General features: G+C 39.8%; 2 protein-coding genes across 3 annotated transcripts in view; both read left to right on the forward strand.

Moving 5' to 3' along the window:
• LOC131228941 (uncharacterized) overlaps positions 1-8,155 on the forward strand; it is a 31,682-nt gene extending 23,527 nt beyond the window's left edge. The window contains exon 6 of one of the 2 annotated variants that reach the window (XM_058224776.1): positions 8,018-8,155. The gene's annotated coding sequence lies outside the window, so the exon portion shown is untranslated. Of the gene's footprint in view, positions 1-8,009 lie in introns of both variants that reach the window. The other variant, XM_058224775.1, reaches the window with a different exon arrangement.
• Positions 8,018-19,522, forward strand: LOC131228940 (uncharacterized). The gene is made up of 5 exons (XM_058224774.1): positions 8,018-8,163; positions 10,919-10,976; positions 17,490-17,561; positions 17,677-17,772; positions 19,126-19,522. The coding sequence occupies exons 1-5, from the start codon at positions 8,018-8,020 to the stop codon at positions 19,159-19,161; spliced, it is 408 nt and encodes a 135-aa protein (XP_058080757.1). The 3' UTR covers positions 19,162-19,522.
• The last annotated feature ends 1,706 nt before the right edge of the window (positions 19,523-21,228 follow it).

Genomic DNA, 21,228 nt, shown 5'->3' on the forward strand with positions numbered 1-21,228 from the left:
GTCTATGGCTCAAGCTAGATGCAGTTAGAAGCAGATGGGACGAACCATGGTGCATTGAAGGGGATTTCAACGCGGTCCGCTTTCTTCATGAGAAATCTAATGGGGGCCACGCCATTCGCAGTATGAGGACCTTTGGGTTTCTAAGCACGAGCTCGTCGATCTACTTCTTTAGGGGGCTAATTTCACGTGGATGAATTGCCAACAAAATTCTATCCTCTTTGGTTTGGACAATTTTTTAGTTTCTTCGGACTAGGTTGATAAATTTCCATTGGTCACTCAGCGGGGATTGCCCCGCGTGGTCTCGGATCATCGGCCTATTATTCTGGAAGTTCCTCAAGAGAATTGCAAGCCCAAAACCTTTCAGGTTTGAGATGGCGTGGATGGAGATTGAGGGTTTTAAGGAGTTGGTAGCCGAATGGTGGAAGTCATCTAAGGTAGAGGGATTTGTTAGTTTCCATCTTTTCAAGAAGCTAAGAATGCTGAAAGAAAAGCTCAGATTATGGAAAAAGGAGGTTCTTGGGACTCGGGAGGCTGAGTTTAAGGAGATGGCCAAAGAATCCATGAGCTAGATCTCTTAGAAGACGCAGGTAGCCTCTCGGAGGAGGGAAGGATTAAAAGGGCTGCCCCGTCTCAATAAAACGAAGGAAGATGAAATCAAGTACTAGTAAAGGTCTAGGCAGGCGTGGCGCAAGGAGGGGGATAAAAAACACGTGATACTTTCACAACATAGCTAGTGCTCGGGCGCTATATAACTGAATTTTCAGCTTGGTTATAAATGGTGTTAGAATTACAAACAATGCGAAAATTTGTGACTCTATCGCCTCCTTCTATAGATCTTTGCTTTCTATAGATAATTAGAATAGACCACGGCTCGATAATTTGATGTTTAATACTATATCGACGCAAAAGCTGCATCCCTTGAAGCTCCATTTTTGATCGATGAAGTCAAAGCGACGTTAGACTCAATGTGTAGGGACAAAGCTCCGGGGCTAGATGGTTTGCCTATGGCCTTCTTCTAGTTATTTAGGCACTCTATTCGTTCTAACATCATGGACTTCATAGTTGAATTCCATTAGCGCGGTAGATTGTATGTGGAGTTGGGGGCATCATTTATTGTTCTTATTCCCAAGACCGATTGCGCGGAGCAACTTAAAGACTTTCGGCCGATCAGTCTCATAGGGAGGCCTTATAAGATCCTTGTTAAATTACTTGCGCTGCGTTTCTGTGGAGCCCTATCTAAGGTCATATCAGAGAAAGAAGGGGTGTTTGTGCTGGGCAGGCAAATTCTTGATAGTGCCCTAATAGCTCACGAATGTATCGATTCAAGACATAGATAGTGGAAGCCTAGATTGGTGTGTAAGTTGGATCTGGAGAAGGCGTATGATCACATCGATTGGGGCTTTTTTGGACTATATGTTGCATTGTTTAGGCTTTGGAGATAGGTGGTGGTAGATTTGATCCTGCATACAAATTGCTTCTTTTTTCGGTTATGATCAATGGCTCTGCCCACGGTTTCTTCAAGGCTTCTCGTAGCCTTAGACAAGGGATCCCCTCTCCTTATCTCTTCGTGGTTGTTGGGGAGGCCTTCAGCAAAATGATGTATAGAGCAGAATTGGCTAGTCTAGTCAATGGCTTCAATGTAGTAGATGATGAGCATACTTTCAGTCACTTGCAGTATGCTGATGACACCTTATTATTTTGTAATGCGAAAGCGATGTTAGTCGACAATCTTTGGACGGTCATTATTTGCTTTGAAGCGATGTCAGGCTTGAAGGTTAACATCAACAAAAGTGAGATGTTATTGATTCATGTTCCGTAGGATGATCTTCTTTACTTTGCTAGAGTCTTCAGTTGCAAGATGAGCTCATTTCCTTCTACATATCTAGGCCTTCCCTTGTGTATTGGTAAGATGCCAATTCATCTATGGGACAAGGTAATTAAAAGGATCGAGAGAAAGCTTTCGACGTGGTAGTGCAGGTATATTTCCTATGGGGGAAGACTTACTCTTATTAAAGTTACCTTCTCAAACATGTCGATATACTTCATGTCGGTCTTCAAATGCCCGACCAAGGTGGTCAACAGGCTCAAAAAGTTGTAGACGGGACTTCTTTTGGAAAGGGGCCAATGTGGGGAAGAAGACATCTCCTCAACTGAGAGGTTTGCATACCAGTGTCAAAGGGAGGCGCGGGGATTAAAAGTTTGTGCTCTATGAATCTCACTCTTCTCAGAAAATGGCATTGGAGATTTGGCACCGAAGTGGGGAGGCAGTGGAGGGAAATTGTAGCCACCAAATATGGAGTGGTTGAGTGTGGATGGTATGTCAAGCGATCATCGCTTTGTCGAGCATCAGGCATATGGAAAGGGATCGCTACAACTGAACATCTATTTCAAAGCAGGGTCCTATTTGCTCTTGGGATGGCTCTCGCATCCACTTCTAGGTGGACATTTGGTGTGGCGTTACGGCTCTTCAAGAGGTCTTTCCTAGATTGGCTCTTCTTGCCCTGGACCGTCATATTTCAGTGGCCAGCTGTTACTCTTTCTTGGGTAGCGCGATTGTGTGGAGCTCCCCCTTGTCATAGGAACATGAATGATGTTGAGGTAGCTGATTTTATTGCTCTGCTGGATTTGTTGAAGCTCTCGGTCCCTTCGTCAAACGCTGATTACTTGATTTGGAGAGCCCATCCATCCAAGAGATTCTCAATCTATTTGTTGTTTCATGCGATATGTTCCACAAATCCCTCCAAAGGACCATCTCATCCTTTCCACTACCGGTTCTATGGGGCTCCAAGAGTGACAGTTTTCGTTTGGCTAGTTGAGAGAATGAATCTTGATGATAGATAATTTACAGCGTTGATCCCTAATTCTGCCCAATATATGTTTGATGTGCATTAAGGACGCGGAGTCTATCGACCATTTGTTTATTCACTGCCCCATTGCTCGGACAGTTTGGGAGTTCTTTTTCTCTGTAATGCAAGTGGCCTGGGCAACGCCAGAGTTGGTGGATGCTCTCTTGTGGGCCTGGCATGGGGGTGGTGGATCGAAAGGTAGGAAAATAGCTTGGCAGTTGCTCATTATGGCAGTTTTTTGGATTATCTGGAAGGAATGGAACGACCAATGCTCTCGGGTTAGATGCTCTTCCGTCGACCCCCTGATTTGAAAGGTCATTAATCTTTTGTTGGGCTGGGTTCCTCATGTGGGAGCAGCTAACACTGCACTTTAACTTTCTTTTTCTTCTTCTTTGCCTTGCATTCTTTTCCGCTTTGCGAGCTTCTTGAATAAAATGTTGTTTCCTCTCACAACAAAGAAAAAGAAAAAGCAGAGGGCGGAAATATTGTTGTGAAAGGATGATGAAAGCATTTAAAAAGCTAATACTTGGAAAAGCAGAAGTTTTTAAGGGAGAGAATTTCCTAACCTTGCATTTTCTTGATTTTAGAAAAAAGAACTAAGGATGAAGAAAGAAGAAAGAAGAGGAGATTGAAGAAAGTAGAAATTCATTTCCCTTCCGTCTCCATCCCAAGAACATTTGATGCCTAGGTCTTAGTTGTTGGATAAGGTTCATAAACTGTCTATTATGGTCAAGAAGGTTATCCAATACATGTCTGAACGACGGTATCAACTATCGTATCAACCTCGAGGAAAAATGAGATGATATGGCATCGTGTATCGAAATTGGGCCCACAACGGTCAGAAACTTTTTTGAAGCAAAAAAATTTGAAAAGATATAAGAAAATAGGGGGAAATGAGATGTTCACGAATATATCATTTATTTTTTATTTTTGTATTCAATAGTATATCAAACCATTCTATGGTAAATATATTGTCCTGGCAGGTTGACCTACTGTAAGTTCTTGCATTATTTTTTTCATATAAATTGTTGATACATGTCATAAATTGATATTTGAAATTGAAGCAACTAAGAAATTTACACCAATTTGCATCCCCCTAGACATGCATTACAATTCAAGTTTCAACATATTTTAAAAGATTAACAAAAAAAAAAAAAAAAAATGAAATTGAAAAAAACTAGACATAATATTTGGAAAAAAAAAAAAAAAACACCACCAAACTATTCATATGATCATATCTAATGAAAATACAACCAAAAACAACAAAATTACACCCCCCCCCCCAAAGCAGTATATTTCAAAAAAAAAAAAAAAAAAACAATTTTTTGGCATTTCCAAAATTTTCAAAATTCAATACACACACACTTTGTTTTTTTTATCGGATGTGATGTAAATCTAATAGCAAATGCATCTCCTTTCTAGATCTGTGATAAGATTTAAAAGAAAAATACTCTGGAATTTACAGATTTTTCGATAGATTTAATTTAATTTAATTTTTTTTTCCAATCAGATCTACAGAGATCTGATCAGAAATGGGTTGCCTCCACAGATCTGAGATCATATTTATAAAAAATAATAATAATAAAATGCAATTTTCAAAAAATATACAAAAATCGGGCATAAATACCCCCCTCCCCGCCAAAAAAGAAAAAACCAAAAATGCTAAAAAAAAAACTTCAAATTTGATAGTTTTTGGTAGATATAGCGGTATAATAAACATAAATATGGATTACAACAAGGATCGACAATAAAAAATGGATTTTTTCAAAACCGGCCGTAAACTGTTTCAATCCTTCAAATTGGCTAAAATTTGATGTTTTGATCATCCAAGAAACCGTTAATGGCGCCAAAAATCCCTATAGGTTGATGTATTTGATTGATTTCGAGGCTTGGAGGAGAAATGAGGGAGAAAGAGATTAAAAAAAAAAAAAAAGGGGTGTTTTTGCCCTTTTTATACCCATATCGGTCTAACCAATACGGGTACAACGTATTGGTGCCGATATGGGCTGTATCAGCCGATACAACCCGATACGACCAATACAAGCTAGTATCACTTATTGTATCGAGCCGATATGGATACAATACGCCCGTATCGGCCAATACGATACCAATTTTCCAATCTATGATCCAATATGGTTTAAGCCTATATCACCTCATTCTCTCAGGTATATAGGGAAAAGAAAACAACTTACAAGAATTTCCCTCCCAAATAAATGGATAAAAAAATTCTGAAAATGGGAGTTAGGTTAAAAACTCAATGAGTTATTTAAAAAATAAAAAATTACCCTATAAAAGGAAAGGAATTTAGCAGGTTTTTGAGAACTTGGCTAATCTTCCTCAAAGAAGAAGAAGAACTTGGCCAAGTTTTCTTTTCTTGGGGAGTTTTGCTAAATCAGCAAGTATGTGTGGACATAGTACCTGGATCCTGAATTTTGACCTAGGTCAGTCTGTAGACCACCTGCATATTTTTAAATGTTGATTGTACTATAAATAATCAAATAATTAGAGTTCTGTCCTGATTCTTGCCTCGCTTCTAAAACAATTTACTAGAGAGTAGACACACTACATTTGTTTGTCACCATGCGAACCCCCCTAAGGTAGCAGCTTTGGCATGGTTGGTGGGTAGGAATAAGGTGCTTATGATTGATAATCTTCGGAAGTAGGAAGATAGTGATCACCAACATCTGCATTTTGTGTTTGCAGAATGAGGAGTCAGTTCACCATATCTTGATCAATTGTCCCTTTGGTAGTGGGCTTTGGGAGAGGTTCTTGGAGATTTTTTAGAATGTTGTTGGTGATGCTGGAATCTATTAAGGACCTCTTACTTTCTTGGCATTGGGGTGGGATTGGGAAGAGAGGGAGGATGCTATGGAGGTTGTCCTTATTGTGGGTGATGCCGGAATCTATTGAGGACCTCTTACTTTCATGGGATGATTGGGAAGAGAGGGAGGATGCTATGGAGACTGTCCTTATTGGTAGGTATTTGGGCCTTGTGGGGAGAGAGAGAGAGAGAGGAATAACTAGTGTTTCCATAATTGTAGTAGGTTAGCTTCGGCAGTATTTAGGGGGGCAAAATTGGATGTAATGAATTGGGCCTCTAATATTAAGGCCCTGGAAGATGTCCCCTACAATTTGTATCTGGGGTTGTCTTGTAATTTGTTTGCGGCTGTTTTGGCCTTCTCTATTTAATAAAAAATTGTTACCTTTCAAAAGAAAAGAAAAGAAAATATAATGGACATTGGTTTGATTGTGGTTTGGGTATTCAATGTGATGCAGGGACATGTGATGACCTAACCCTAGATGCATGTATAATCAAGTTAAAGAATATTCAAATAAATATACTAATTAACTAACTGTTTCCAATCAAAGGGATTAGGTAAATTTCAACACAAAGATGAGGTTATTCCGTCAGGATCATGCCCCTTAGCATAAGATCACGTAAATAGTAAAAAGTGAGGACCTCAGGATATGAGGATATCCCAGATCTAACATAAGTCAGTCAACGATTAAGCTTGGATCTAATTCTACTGACTAACCATCCCTTTTTTCCATTCGAACTAGAAAGGGGATATCCAGAGAGGAACGAAAGGGGTGAAGGATGAGGGGTTCGAGATGAAGAAGGTATAGGTCATTTTGTTGTCAAAAGAAAAGAAAGAGGATGATTCTTACCTTTTCCTACACCTCGAAGATCTTAGAAAGAGGGAAACCTGAAATCGAGGTGGAATCCTCAACACCCAATGGTCAATCCTGAAGCCCTAATCTCTTGAATAAAGAGGAAGAAAAGAAACGAATTTCTATTCATTCAATAATAATGAAAATAGGGTTTCTCACAACGTATATATACGCTATGGAAAAAGTAAAAGTGCACTAAAGCCCCTGAAAACAAGAAAAATAACAAAAAAAGACGAAAAGTAAAGAAAGTGTAATAAAGCCCTTGAAATAAGGAAGAGAACAAAAAAACGCCTAAAACTAAAACACCCATGTGGTAGGGTGTGAAATCCGACCCATGGATATATGGTCAGGGTGCGGTCGTGTCGATCCTGCACCCATAGCGCGTCAGAAAATGGGTCCGAGACCCAACATCCATCTACATCAACTCCTCCGCTCCGGTACTTTGTCGGCAACGCCTCCACCTCCGGTACACTCTAAATGGTGCACCACTAATGTCCGCATGACGATGCCATAGAATCTCAATCTACTAATCTATTGAGTTCAATCAGCAAGAGGGGAAAACAAAGAAAAATCTAGTGAGTAAATTTTGAAAGAGCAGGTGGAGAGAGAAACCGGTCAAAAGGGGTTTTATCGCTTTGGAACAAAAACCAACATAAACTTTCATTAGCACAACACGACCAATGACCATCACACTTTTAATAACTTAATAAACCTATTCAGGAACCTAGACCCACCCTGCAACTAATTGTAACTATTGAATCTAAACCAGACCCTTCTAATTAATATAAATGACTAAATATCTCAACTTGCGTGCTCCGTAAGAAAATCAGAAAAAGAAAGAAAGAAAGAAATAAAAAATTATGCTACTAATCTTCTCACTGGATTTAGGGCATAAGTTGAGGTCCTACATGATGAAGCGTCATGCGTGCATATCTTTTTTGGGCAATGTATGATAGCCAGTAGATTTGTAGAAAACTTTGAACAAGCTATGATCATTCTGAATCGATATTCAAGCCCAAGGTGCCTCCCAAAGGTAGTTGCATTATATGGACTGTGTCACTATCATAGTGCTTGGTGTTCTATTTGTCTTCTTTCTAGTGGAAGTACAACAAACTGCTCTTCATTACCTTTGATTGTCATCCGCTATCTTCCCAAGCCATGATTAATATTTTCAGAGGCAAATACTAAGAGAAGTGGTATGAGTGATCACTGCTTATGAGTGTGTTTACAGCCTAGTGCCTAGAAGTATTGATGAGCATCTTTGATTTAAAAAGGTTAACTAGTTTATAGAAAAAATGGATTTTTTTGCTATGGTGAGTTTTGAAGTTTCATTTTCATACACACCTTTTTCTCATTGCAATTCTGGAAATAAAATAGATACTCCAAAATGCAATTATTTGTTTGTTACTTATCTTGGTTATGTATTTTGGGTAGACATCTAATGTGCATATCTATCTAAACAACACTAAATGTGATATGATCACTTTATAGATTTGCAGATGAAGCTGGTGAAGCCAACTGATTTGTTTCAGTATTTCCAGAAAAATACAATGGAACGGGGGCGGTTTCTTGGATTAGATGTTGGTCATAAATATGTTGGGCTAGCAGTTTCGGATCCTGATAATAGAATTGCAGCGCCTCTGAGGTATTTAAATTCCTATGCATTGAATGCACGTGCTTATTCAAAGACATTAACTGTCGATTTTCGCACATAATTAACGAACCTGACTTCAAATGGCTGGAACAAGGCTTATGATGATGATTCTGTTCATTGTTGTTGATGTCTCCTGTTTCTTATATTGTATTGATTTGGATTGTTATCATTGTTGCCATGTTCAATTCCTTTCTTCACTCTCTCCTATTGTGAACTTTGCTTTCGTATTTTACTGATGATGATAACCTCTGAGCTTCCTTGTCAACTTGGGCTTCAACTTCCTTAGCTCTCCTGCATCCCTTTTGTCTAATCCCTTGAACACCTTACATGATTTGGTTTGGCCATTTGTGCAAGCTGTCATGATGTCCAGCTCCATCACAATTGCAACTGTCTTTTCTGGACCCGGGTTGATGTCGACCTTTGACGCTTCCATAGCAGATGCCACCTGTGCCCAACTTAACACATCTTCCCCTGAAATGGACCGAGTCGTCTTCCGGTATGAATGTTTCCTCCCATGGTACCAATCTAGTAGGATTGGCTCCAATGATGCAGATGAAAGGTCTTTTTCCTACTGCATAGAGACACTCAGCATTAGTCAGAATCACTTCCCTGAGGGTGACGAGCTGCTTGGCTCCTTAATTCCTCTGTTGGTCGCTTCCAATGTCTCCCCTTCCCCTACTATGGATGTTTTCTTCAATGAACATGAATATCCAAATGTAATGCTGGGATCTCTCCAAAGGGCTCAGCACTACCCTGGTTGGCTCCAGAGGAGTAGTGGATGCCCAGGTTGTATAGCGTAGCGAATCCTACCTCCTAGAGATCTCCATAATGGGAGATTTTTTTCTAAGAATGGTGGCCTTAGGGCTACTGAAGATCTAGTGTCGAGATCTACTTTAACAATAGGGATCATCATTGCCGTCCATACGATCATCTTGGAATATAGGCTGAGGGTGTTGCTAAGATATGATCTTGAGATATTCGAGCCTCTCTTGCTATTAGATGAGTGCCCTTCTTCTTGGGAGGGGAGGAGGGAAAATCTCGTCTCATGATATTAAAGGGTCATTAACATGATACAGGCGAACGAGTGAATGTTTTAAGCAGGATGTGCCATCTGTCCTTTAAACGTGTGGCTGAGCCAGTTCGCAGGTAGGTGGGAACAGACCTTGCCTTTTTTTGGTGGTGCTATGGGATTGGTACACGTAGCATGATCAGGTGGCGAATAGTTGAAATATGTCTCGTCTTTCTCTTTATGGTTTTTGCCAAGTGAGACCCCCTGGGATCCACTTAGTATCTGTCAACTTCATGGTTGAAGCTGAAACACTGTTGAAAATGGTCATATCATTTTGGAAAATTGATTGTTTGAAGTTAGAACCCTTCCATGGAGTGAAGGACTCTCCATAATATTATCACATAGAGCAATCCCCTGCATGCTCCTAGGATTCATTTCCACAATTTTTATCTGTTTTTATCTTACGGCTTAACTCAGGATATGGTCCTTGATAAAGTGGAATGGTGGAACAGGATTCGTGTATCCAACCCCATTTAAGTAGGATAAGCCTTAGGTGATGACGTTGATTTTGAAGTATTTGCCCTCCACAATTTAATATCCTAGATTTGCATGGAGTGTGAACTCTATTGTGGATGGGATGGCTAATGACAGTTTGAAAGGGCATTGAGATTATTCTTTTCATAAGATGAACTGAGATGTTGCCTTCCCCTAAAGATTAGTGGATATCTTGGAAGCATTTGTGTGTGGAAGTGGTGATATCTTGGTTACGCAAGTCACAGTGCTAACTTCTAGATGTTTTGTGACTAAGGTATTCCAAAACGGTTTATGTAACAGTAAGGTGGTAACCATTATGTGTTATGGGTTCATAATGGCTGTTACGGAAAAATTGACCTGTAATGGCTCCGTAATAGTCCGTTACGGGGCCAAAATAGGCTTTTAAAAAAAGAAGCCATAACCCATATTGTAACGATAACAGCAGTGGCTATCATGGCCACCATTACCATTATGTAATACCTTGTTTCTACTAATCAAAATCGGTTTGACATTCACAGTAGCATTCTTGCATTTCATTTTGATCTACAACCAAGAACATCACTCCTATTGGGCTATTGCATAAAAGTGAGCTGAGTTCCGTCAATTTATCTATAAAAGCAAATAGGCATATATCCTTTCTAAATGGCAGGCTGCTTCTCATTAATAAAAAAAAATACAAATGGAACTTACAACAACATACATGCATTCTATTTTGTAACACCATCTGTAATATAAACACGTTGCGTTGCACCTATTGGACTGTCGCATGAAAACATATATTGCTCCACCAAGTTGCAGTCTGCAGAAGCAAATATTCACATTGTTGTTTCAGACGACACAACTGGCAGAAGCGTCCTAATATATAGAATGACTGCAATTAAATTTTATGGGCAAGGTACTTTCGTAAATGGGTATTGATCTATGGTTTCATGTCGGATTAGCCAACTAGTTCCATGACAAAATAAAATCTAAGCATCTTCTTCAGACACTCTCTTTACAAATTGATAGATCGGCCTTTTCGAAACAATAGAATTGAAGTCACTGCATTTGTGCTGATAGGGTAAAATTTAATTGATGCAGTTGTGTTTGCTTTAAAATCTCCTATTTATGTTCAGTTTTGCTTGCTGGTCATGTTTTACTTCTACTTGTTTTCATTGTATGGTTACTGCTGCTAATCATGTTAATTTTGCATCCATGTTGCAGTGTATTGGTCAGAAAAAAAACAAATATCAATTTGATGGTCAAAGATTTTCAAACTTTGGTAAGTTGGGTTGTTTCCCACTGAGCTCCAGTGCTGGATTTATGGATTGATAAATTAGGGGATTTATCTTAAGTAATACCTATGCTCCAAATATCACCCATATTATCAATAGTATTGCCAGGTCAGCAATACAGAAACTGCTGGTAATATAAAATTTTCAAAATATCACTGATATTTTAATGTCGGCAATATTTGGGGATGTTATCGATATTAGTGATATTTTGAGAAGAATCCCTTATAAAAGTTCCCTGGTACAAGCGATACCATCAATAATATCCCCAAAGCCCCGTAAACATTCATAAATAGGCAAAAGCTGACAAAAAAATTTGATAAATTTTCCAAAAACATATTGTTCCTTAGGTGATTTTGATCGTTCTTGATTTTTATTGAATTAAGTTTGTATTTGACAAGAAATCTCGACTCAAAATGAAGACGGTCTAAAACTCAAAAGGTGACAAAAAATCCATAAGAACTTTTTTTTTTTTCAAATGTTAGCATAGATTGAAATCCATGTATGTGCACGATTCTTATGCATGGATATGGATTTGTGTAAAAAAAATAATAATAAATAATAAATAAAATAAAATAAATTTACATTTTAGTGAAAAATGGAGGAAATTGGTGAAATCCTAATTTTTCCATTTTTATATTGGAAAATATACATTTTTCACTGTTTATTAATGTGGTAAATTTATATACTAAGGAGTGTTGGCTGATTTATTGATTGGCTACAAATTTTATGTATTTATTTTAGACTCATTTTTTCGATAGCGCATATTTAGGCCTCTATAAAATGGAAACATATTATGTATAGTTGTTTTTTAAAAAAATATTTTGATTTCTACATGTGTAAATATGTACCGTTTAACATCTCCTGAAATTTCACTGGAAATTTGTACCTTTTTCCCAATGTTTCCCTTGGACAGGGATATTTTTCCAAGTATCAGCAGTAGCAATCATTGTTTTAAATATCGTTATCACGTAATCTATCGCACCCTTGGGATACGGATACATATCGGTTATCGCATGGGATGTATTGGTTGTATCGCGTAATGTATTGCTATTGTTGGGAAACATAGGAACATTGAGAAATTGGTAAAAATTTTCAATGAAACTTCAGGGATTGTTGAAAAAGACATCAATACACACTTAGAAATCAAAACATTATTAAAAAAAAAAAAAAAAAACTTGCACATAATAGGAGTTTTCTTTATATGGGGTCCTAATATATGCGCTTTCCAACTGAACTGATGCAAGTATATTCAAAGTCCATTTATATAATTTAGAAGTAGAAGAAGACATGTATGGCAACACAAGCAATACATTTAAAAGAAAAAGAAGAATCACTAGATCAGGTTACATACAAGTTTAATTTTGTGTTTGGATACAAATATTGTAACTGATTTGTGAAAAATTGAGAAACTTTGATTTTTCTCAATTTTCTGCAAGCTTGACCCATCTCCCATAACTCTCGAAATCGAAGTTCCAAATCCATGATTTTTCGTGAAAAATATGAAGAATCATACATTTGTAACCATTTAATACTGGTCTAATGCGATTTACAACAAAAACATGTATAAAAAATTGGAAATGCTTACTGGATCAAATAAGTGGGATATATCGGCACTACCTGTGCGTTTCATATCACGCAAGTGGGATACAAGATATATCGTGGGACATATCAGCCGATGTCGTCGATATTTAAAACACTGGTACCAATCCATATTTCCATTTCCCCGGTCATCGATACATGTAGCAATACCGATACTTTGAACACAAAGCAACACTCTATTTGGAACGGAGTATGATATCTTACCTGTCTTTTTGTTTCTCATGGGTGAATGTATGTAGCGGTTTCTCATGTTGTTGGGGTTTCAAGCTTGTTACCCACCATCACCATGTAAGCAGTCGATCTTAATAGAACTTGGTTCCTGAGCTAAAATGAACTTTCCTATCCCCTCTATGAACCTAGCACATCAATTTGGAGCAACGTGTTCCATAACAGTAACGGTGGCTGTAATAGCCACTGCCGTTACCATTACAATACGGGCTGTAACAACCATTACGATCTTCGGAAAAAAGAAAAAAAGAAAACTGTTTCAAGACCGTTACAGGTCTTTCTTTCTTTCTTTCTTTCTTTCTTTTTTTTCTTTTTTTTTTTTTTTTTGTAACAGCTCTTTTGGCCCCCATAATGTGTGTGTAACGATTATGACCAATACCTTTACTTAACGCCCGTTACCTAACCGTTTTGGCAGACCATGATTTTGAGTCACCAAAACCTATTACGATATTTCCAATGTTAAAAAGTAACTCCACACTATAAACCCATTGACAAGGAACCAGATTAGGGCTTATAGGCAAGAAGACACACACACACACACACACCCTCCCCCCCCCCCCCCCCCCCCCCAAACCCCTGTGTTTCCAAACCACTGCATAACAAATGATCTGATTTGAGACTTGGGAGTGTCTTTCTTGCTTCCCTCTGCTGTAAATTGGATGGATTCATGTTTTCTGAATTGGAATATGATGGAGTATGGCTAGTGTATATGAGGCTCAGGGCAGCTCGTGAGTATAATACCTAAGCCTATTCCCTGGCCGATGTACATTCATGAACAAGTTCCATGCCAAGAATGGGCAACTAGGGATCGAATCTGATAGGTTTAAGTTTGATTGAGCTGAGCTGTCCTATCGGGTCTTTAGGGATGCTCTAGTCTTAGTCTTGTTAGATTAGTTATTGAAGTAGGAAGGGTGGTGCCCAGACAATCTGACCCACAGATTTCACAAGTAACAAGTAGATAAAGAACTGGAAGAGAAACTATATCAAACCAAGTGAATTGGGCTCTATCACTCTCTTCTTCTCAATTCAGCAAATTCAACAACTAATTTCACTTTTGCAAAGAGTTTATCTGTACTACCCTATTGACATTGAATAATAACCTTGGAATCTCATCTCTTCTAATTGTAGCCTTACAAAGATTAATGAAGAGTAGAATTACTTAAGTATCCCTAACGTGCAAGTAAACAAGAAAATGAAATAGGTTCAGCTCCCAAGTGGGGAACTCTATGGAACATGAAAAAAATAAGTACAAGTTTGGGGAGGAGCTGTTATGGAAGTCGTCGTTCCCAGGGATAGGGTCACGGGTAGATTACGGGGCTTTGCGTTCATGAGAATGGATTCGGAGGAGGAACTTGCCCGAACAATGGATATGCTCCATGGGGAGGTTTTCGGGGGAAGGAAGCTTCAGGTCCAGAGCCAGATTCAGCCTCAACAGCAGGAGAGGAGAAGGGAAGTCCTACGATGGGAACTACACTATCCAAAACTCAATACCCCAAGTATCCACGGAGGTCGTTAAAGAAAACTTGTAGCGGAAGGTTTGTGGGAGAGGTTCTTGCTTCCTTCAGACATGTGGTCGTCGGCGAGGAGTTGGCAGCAGAAAAAGGCCGAGGAGACCGGAGCAAGCCCTGCTATGACAGAGACTGTAGAGGGGAAGTGGGCAGTCACGGAGGATATAGGAGGGGAGAGGCTATCGGGAAGTCCTGGGAATGGCTTCAGTTCCCGGTGGCTATTGTTACAAAAGTAAACACTACAATCCCTCAGATCAGAGAGTGGCTCGATGAATGCTGTCACTTGAAGTTGGAGATGTACATGATCAAGCTTATAGGTCAGAACGAGGTCTGGTTGCGTTTAAACCCGTCGGTTGATAGAGATCTGACCCATGAACCAGGTTAGTCAACTCCTGGGTGGGCCTCAAGCGTGTGAAACAGTTTGTGGTTACTAACTTGCAAACAGTCAAAACTTCAATGCATATGAAGTTAGATTGGTGCAAGACGCTCTTTGGAAATGGTTGTTTCCAGGAAAAGGAGACTCTTTGGAAATGGCTGGGTTGGCCTGGAAGACCATGTATTAGGTGGGTGTCTACAGCATCAGACATTTGAGTGTGTACATAGATGACTAGGCCTACAAATCAATTTAGTCGACTCCTGGTTGGGCCATGCATGTGTGAAAACAATTGGTAGTTAACAACATGCAAACATTCCAACTTCGCTATAAACAGAGCATCAGGGATGTGAAAGGGCTATTATGACGATGAAGGGTGCGGTAAAAGAGGGGGTTTGTTTTGGGGTGGGGGATGGTTTGAGGATTAGGCTTTAGAAGGATGTGTGGCTAGGAGAGTGGAAACTGCAAGATCTTTATCCCAACTTGACTTGAGCGGTCATGGATTCTGGCATCACAGTTGGCCGATGTTTCTCATTACAAGGGACCAAAGGGATTTGGCTTCCTCTGTTTCGTAGAAATCTTCAGGTTGATGAAATTGAAGAATTGATGTCTTTGTTGAATGAATCAACTAACAGGGGTTGCTCTTCCAAAGGATATATATTCGATGTTAATTGCAATGGAATCAGGCCAAGTTGGGAAAATTCTCAGTGAAGTCCCTTTTTCATATGTTGTCTGATGATTCGGCCGGGAATGAAAAAGCGCATTCTTTCTTCATATGGTCCTACAGGGCTCCTCCAAAGGTGGCGGCTTTTGTGTGGTCGTTAAGTTGGAATAGGGTTCTAACACTCGACAATTTAAGGAAGAGGAGTTTATATATTGTGAATGTGTGCCCCCTTTGTTTGCAAGTGAGGAATCAGTGAATCACCTTTTCATGCACTGCTCATTCTCAAGGGAAGTATGGGAAAGCTTCTTCGGGATGTTTGGAGTAGCATGGGTTTTACCCAAATATATCGAAGGCATCTTTAGGCAGTGTCATGGTGGTCGAGAACTGTGGAGAATGCCCCTTCTTACAGGTCGTTGGTCTGCATGGGGTGTGATAGACAACAGATGTTTTACAGATATCTCTAGGACTTCCAAAGGAGTTTTCCTTAAAGCAAGATCCTTGGTTGCAGGATGGGCTTCGTGATGGGGACATCATGCACACACACACGCCTCTCCTACGCACGTACGCAAGAAGACCCCTCCGTTGACCTGGATCGACGATGATGTCTAGGGAGGTCCTCCTACCTAGAGGACTGCGTTTTGGTCCCTTGGAGTGGACCCGATTGTTATATGAATCCCACCATGGGTTCTCATGATCATGGCCCGCTATTCTAATTAATCTAGTACTTTGGGTTTTACTTATTATTGTTATTAGGAATATCATGAACGGTTTAGATTGCTTTGATTAGTTGTTATTTTTTATTACTTCGTCTCCAAGTAATAGGTTGCGCACATGGCGCGAGTTTTGGGGTATAGGGTTTTATTATAAATAGGCGCCACTTGTGTCTTTTTTTCTTAATGAAGATTAATAAAATTGTCGCATTTTTCTGCTCCTCTAAATTTCTAAGTTGTGGATATTCAATTGGGTGCGAAACTCTCCCTTCCTCAAAGGGCTGACTATCGTGGTGCGAAGCCACACCTATCCCGAATCACCCCCACCTTCTTCCATCCATATTTCTCTTTTCCTACAAGAATTCCATCTGCAAATCCATCAATATTTGCAGGCGTTTTTCTCTCTACAGCAAATTTCCAAAATCTGGCCCTGCATGAGGGCTGAATCTTCGGCGGAGCACCACGCACAAACCGTGCGTCGGATCAAGTTGAGATTTGGGAGTTTTGGAGTCCATCCCTGGCCGACTAGGGCCAAGGTGACCTTTTTCTGAGTAGTGGGCCCCACACGCGTGCGGCCGGGATCACACGCACGTGCATCTGGGCCATTGTTGTTGTCCACACGTGCGGTACTTTCTGATTTGTCTCTCTCCTCTCTTTTACTCCTCTTTCATCCAAAATCCCTAAATCTAAACCTAAATTACTCAAATCCTCAATTTTATGCCCCTTTCTTCGACCTTAGGGTTCCCTGAATTGAAATCTGTGAACCCCTTGGATTGGGGAATTATTTTTGTGCGTGTGTGGATAAATTTACCCTCCTTTGATTATTGTTTGGTCTCTAATTTTGATTGGTCCAACCCTAGCTTGTGTAGGCCTAGGCCTGCATAGATTCCCTTTGATTGAATGCTTGAACTTTTGTGTGGGATATGGAATTTTGTGTAATTGTGTCTGAACTAACATGATCTAAAGCCTGAAAATCTTGCACATCATATTTGAATTTCATATCCTGTATCACTTCAGTTGTAGTGAATTTGCACGATTGTATTATGTCAGTGAATCTGTGCGATTGTGATATGTCTGGCCAGGATCTCCCTCCCTTTATCAATAAATTGTCATCAAGAAAAGCATCCTGATTGGTGCATCTAATGCATGATGCACAGCTTGTAGCATGTACAGCCGTACAGGCTTATCAAATATCTACTTTTGGTATCTTCTTCATACTACCAGTATATTAAACTTTGTCTCTACCAATATCAGTTACTTCCAGTCCAGAATAGGAATACAACTCCCAAACTGAATAATATGGTCTGATCCTGACCGCCCCAACTTATATTAACAAGTGCTATGAACTAAGCTATATGATATTCAAAATTGCTTGACAACGAAACCTAATAACTGAAGTACTGGATGTCTGTGCACAGGTTTCGGAACTTTCTTTGGTGGGCTTTGTTGTAGGCTACCCATTTGATCTGATGGGTTCAGCCAATGCAGAGGTGTGATCTCCATCTCACTGGTACTTTTTTTTTATAACTAAAGTCTTATTGATTCTCAATAAGAAATTCAAACTTATTTTCCCCTTCTTGGCCATTCGTTTCTACTTTGAATTAGGCAGTACAAGTGAAGCTTTTCATGGAGGATCTCCGTAAAACAGGAAAACTTGAAGGTGTGAGCTACACATATTGGGATGAGCGCTTTACATCAAAGGTGAGTGCGCGTATTTTCATTCAATATGAGTTTTGCTAAGTACAGATGTATCTGCACATGTACAGTCGTGGAATGTCATATTGTCAGTTTCAGATGTGTGACTTACCTGGAGGCTGAAACTCCACAGCTTGCCTTGCCTTGGTCCAAACCGTTCCAGCTGTCTGGTTTCGGAGTGTAACTTGCCCAGTGACTCGTTTTGTTCCCCATCATCATCGAGTCGACATGGCATTGGACTGTATTTAGAGCCTGGGTACATTGGACATCTGAGCTGTACAAGACCTGGCCTCACCATGTATAACAGCATGCCCAAAATCTGGCCAATCAACTCAACAGGTAGGTGACATGTAAAAAATGGACGGTTTAAAAAAATACTGATGGTCCACATTCAGCATACATGTGCGACCTTTCGTGATGAGAACTTTCCTATTTTTGGGCCATAGATCATCTGCACCTGGGCCCCACACTTGATGTACAGCTAAATTGTTGTGTACAAGTGCTAGATTTGTGGGGACTTCGCAAAAAAAAAACAATAATGATATCATGCTGGATGTTTCTAACTTGCTTTGTGGTTCTCAGTGCGTGGAAGCGCTGTTGAAGCCTTTGGATCTGCACCCAGTACAAGCAAAAACGATTGTGGACAAATTTGCTGCTGTGGGAATACTCCAGGTATTCTCTTGCCACATTCACAAGTTTTACAGATGCGTGTATCAATGGATGAGCAAGCACATGTACCTTTTAATATGCATGTATGCAGGAATCACCATACACAAACTAGGCACATACAACAGCACGCGACTGGCAAATCCCCTATGACCTCAAGCTCTATGGGACCACCGTGATGTTTGTGTTATATCCACCCCATCCATCTGTTTCACCACCTCATTTTGGGAGATGGGCTCAAACATGTAGGAGATCCAAAACACAAGAAACAGTGGGGACTGAACACCCACCATTGAAACCTTCTTGATGGCCACAGAAGTTTTGGATCATGCTGATATTTGTGTTTTACCTTCATCCAATGGGAATGACCTTATGATTGGGTTGAATGGTATATAAACATTAGTACATCACGGTGGGCCTCAGGAAGGTTCCAAATGGTGGGTGTTTCCACCCCTACTGTTTCTTGTGGTGTGGCCCACTTGGGTTTTTGTTTGGATTCATGTTCAAAAATGAGGTGGATATAACACATTATCTGTGGGCCCACAGATCTTGGGTTTACAGGAGATTCATGTAACCCCAGGTTACAGGAAAGTCATCTCCTATGCAAAAGGCACGGGTCAGTTATTTTGCATGTGTATTGTGGTTCAGGAGTTTTCCGGTGGCTCATATCATGTTGGGTTGGTGTTTTGGCAGGGCTACCTGGACTATGTACACAGGAATTTGAAGTAGTTGAAACTGTACGGGGTCTTTGAGGATGTTCTGATTAGATAGAGCAATTTGGCTATTGAAAGTCAATGAGGGTTTGTGCTGTTTCTTTGTCCACTTAGTCAATGGATCACCACTTTGATTGGTATTGGGTATCTGCTTAATCCTTTATTTCCAAATTCTGTTGAAATTTGCTCAAAGAGAAGTCCAGTGGGGAACATGCACAGCCAGAGGTTGCCATGAATGGTTCTTAGAGATCAGACTATGAAGGGTTGCGAGGCCCACATCCTTGATCTAGCAAGTGATAAGGGGGGCACACGTTGATCAATTAGCTGTGGCTCACATCCTTTATCAAGTGACATAAGGGGACATGCATTTATCATTAGCTTTGTGCGTCTGTGTTCACGTATTTCACGCTAATTAATTTCATGTCCTTAGGTGTTCATGCCACCTTTTCTCTTCTCTAGTTTTGTGATTCATTCGTAAGAATATCTGAACTTTGAATAAATGAAAAACAATAGTTTTCAAATAGAAACATGCAAAAAACATCTCTACTACAAACTTTTGCACTTTGCAACAAGCTGGAGGGGAATTCATTGTTATCTTCCAAGTTTAGGTTAGGTTATTTTGGTTTTCATAAGTATGTTAGTTATTTTTTCTTTTTCTTTTTTAGTTTCACATGTAAGGAGAGGATTAAATAGACTTCCTTGTCCTCTATTTACAGGAGTCCCTCCTCTCCCTGTATTTTACACAACAACTAAAAGAAAGTAGAGGTGTTTTCTATGTTGAAATAGAAAATCCTTTGAGTGGTCTCAGAAGGATTCTCTTCTTGGGTGCTCTTAAGTTGTTTTAGAGCTCTCAAGTTTTCTCCGACCTTTACCAAAACAGCAGGATGATCTAACTTTAGTGGGCTCATCCAACCGCATAACACAAAAAGGGGCTGGGCTCGAAACATGGTTCAAGCACCAAAAACCATTTTTAAGGGTGTCCAAATGTGCCCAACTGACCAAAGGAGTCAAATCGGGGCATCAGGTTCAGAAACAAGTACCTTGTATGAGGTATTCAATGCAAATCTGATCAGGTTTGGATATCCCATAGGCCAGATGGGTTCAGCTGTGTATCCATAATCAAGTCTACGGTTGGGTGTGCATAAAGTTTATATCTGAATTCAGATTATCAAACTAGAATCCTTGCCTAAAACAATCTTTTCCACTGGGTTTTAAATTATCCGCATCATCATCTAAGCCTTATACCAATATATTGGAGTTGGCTACATGAATCACGATGTGCCATTCCACTCTATCTAGGGTCATATCTTCAGTTAGACCATAGGTCGATGAGACTTTCCTTAGTATCTCCCCTTTAGAGCCTTCAGTTTGTATCCACTCACTCCTAACTAGCCCAGTTCTTGGTTGTCAGTGCACATGATCAAACCATCTAAGTCTACTTTCCTATTGGCGGCACCCGTAGGTTTCCCCAAATGTGCTCATTTCTAATTCTATCCTTTCTTAGCTTGCCACTCATCCATCTCAACATCCTTATTCCAGTATGCATCCTATGAAAATGTTGTAATCAACTTATGTAACATTGTGGCTGTGGAAGTTCTGTGCTCTCATTGCCTGTTCCCAACTCAGGTAAAAGGACAAGGGCTGTGTTAGGCTGGTAGCCAGTATCAAAGTTATGCTGTAACTTTCATCATGAATTCGAACAATATACCAGGTTTTAATTAATAACTAAATAGAAGATAAACTAGAAAAATCATTTATCAAATATTCAGCCTCAGAGCCAATCAAACTTGATTTGTAATCAGATTCAAATTGTTGAACCTGAGTTTCACGCAGTTATTAATCAAGCCCAAAATTAGAAGCGTCATCTGATTTAATCGATTTTCACACTTTTTTAGTATCTGCAATGCGGTTTGCTGGAGCATGTCCCTCAGTTAACCATTTAGCATTGGTGTTTTTTTTTTTTTTTTCAATGGCCCACCGGAGGTGTGAAATGTCCTGATTTTGGATCAGAAGACCAATCGATGCATGGTTGCCCGCCTGACAAAAAATTCAGATTGCTCCCATTTTTGTGCCTAATGTGTAG

This window comes from Magnolia sinica, chromosome 16 (genome assembly GCF_029962835.1).
Source record: "Magnolia sinica isolate HGM2019 chromosome 16, MsV1, whole genome shotgun sequence".
NCBI lineage: Eukaryota > Viridiplantae > Streptophyta > Magnoliopsida > Magnoliales > Magnoliaceae > Magnolia > Magnolia sinica.

What these genes read in the sequence shown, in the direction of transcription:
- LOC131228940 (XM_058224774.1), top strand. Translation starts at nt 8,018, where the DNA reads ATGAAGCTGGTGAAGCCAACTGATTTGTTTCAGTATTTCCAGAAAAAT. An exon ending in AGAATTGCAGCGCCTCTGAG is followed by an intron (nt 8,164 to 10,918) that starts GTATTTAAATTC and finishes TCCATGTTGCAG; the next exon opens with TGTATTGGTCAGAAAAAAAA. An exon ending in ATGAGCGCTTTACATCAAAG is followed by an intron (nt 17,773 to 19,125) that starts GTGAGTGCGCGT and finishes GTGTTTTGGCAG; the next exon opens with GGCTACCTGGACTATGTACA.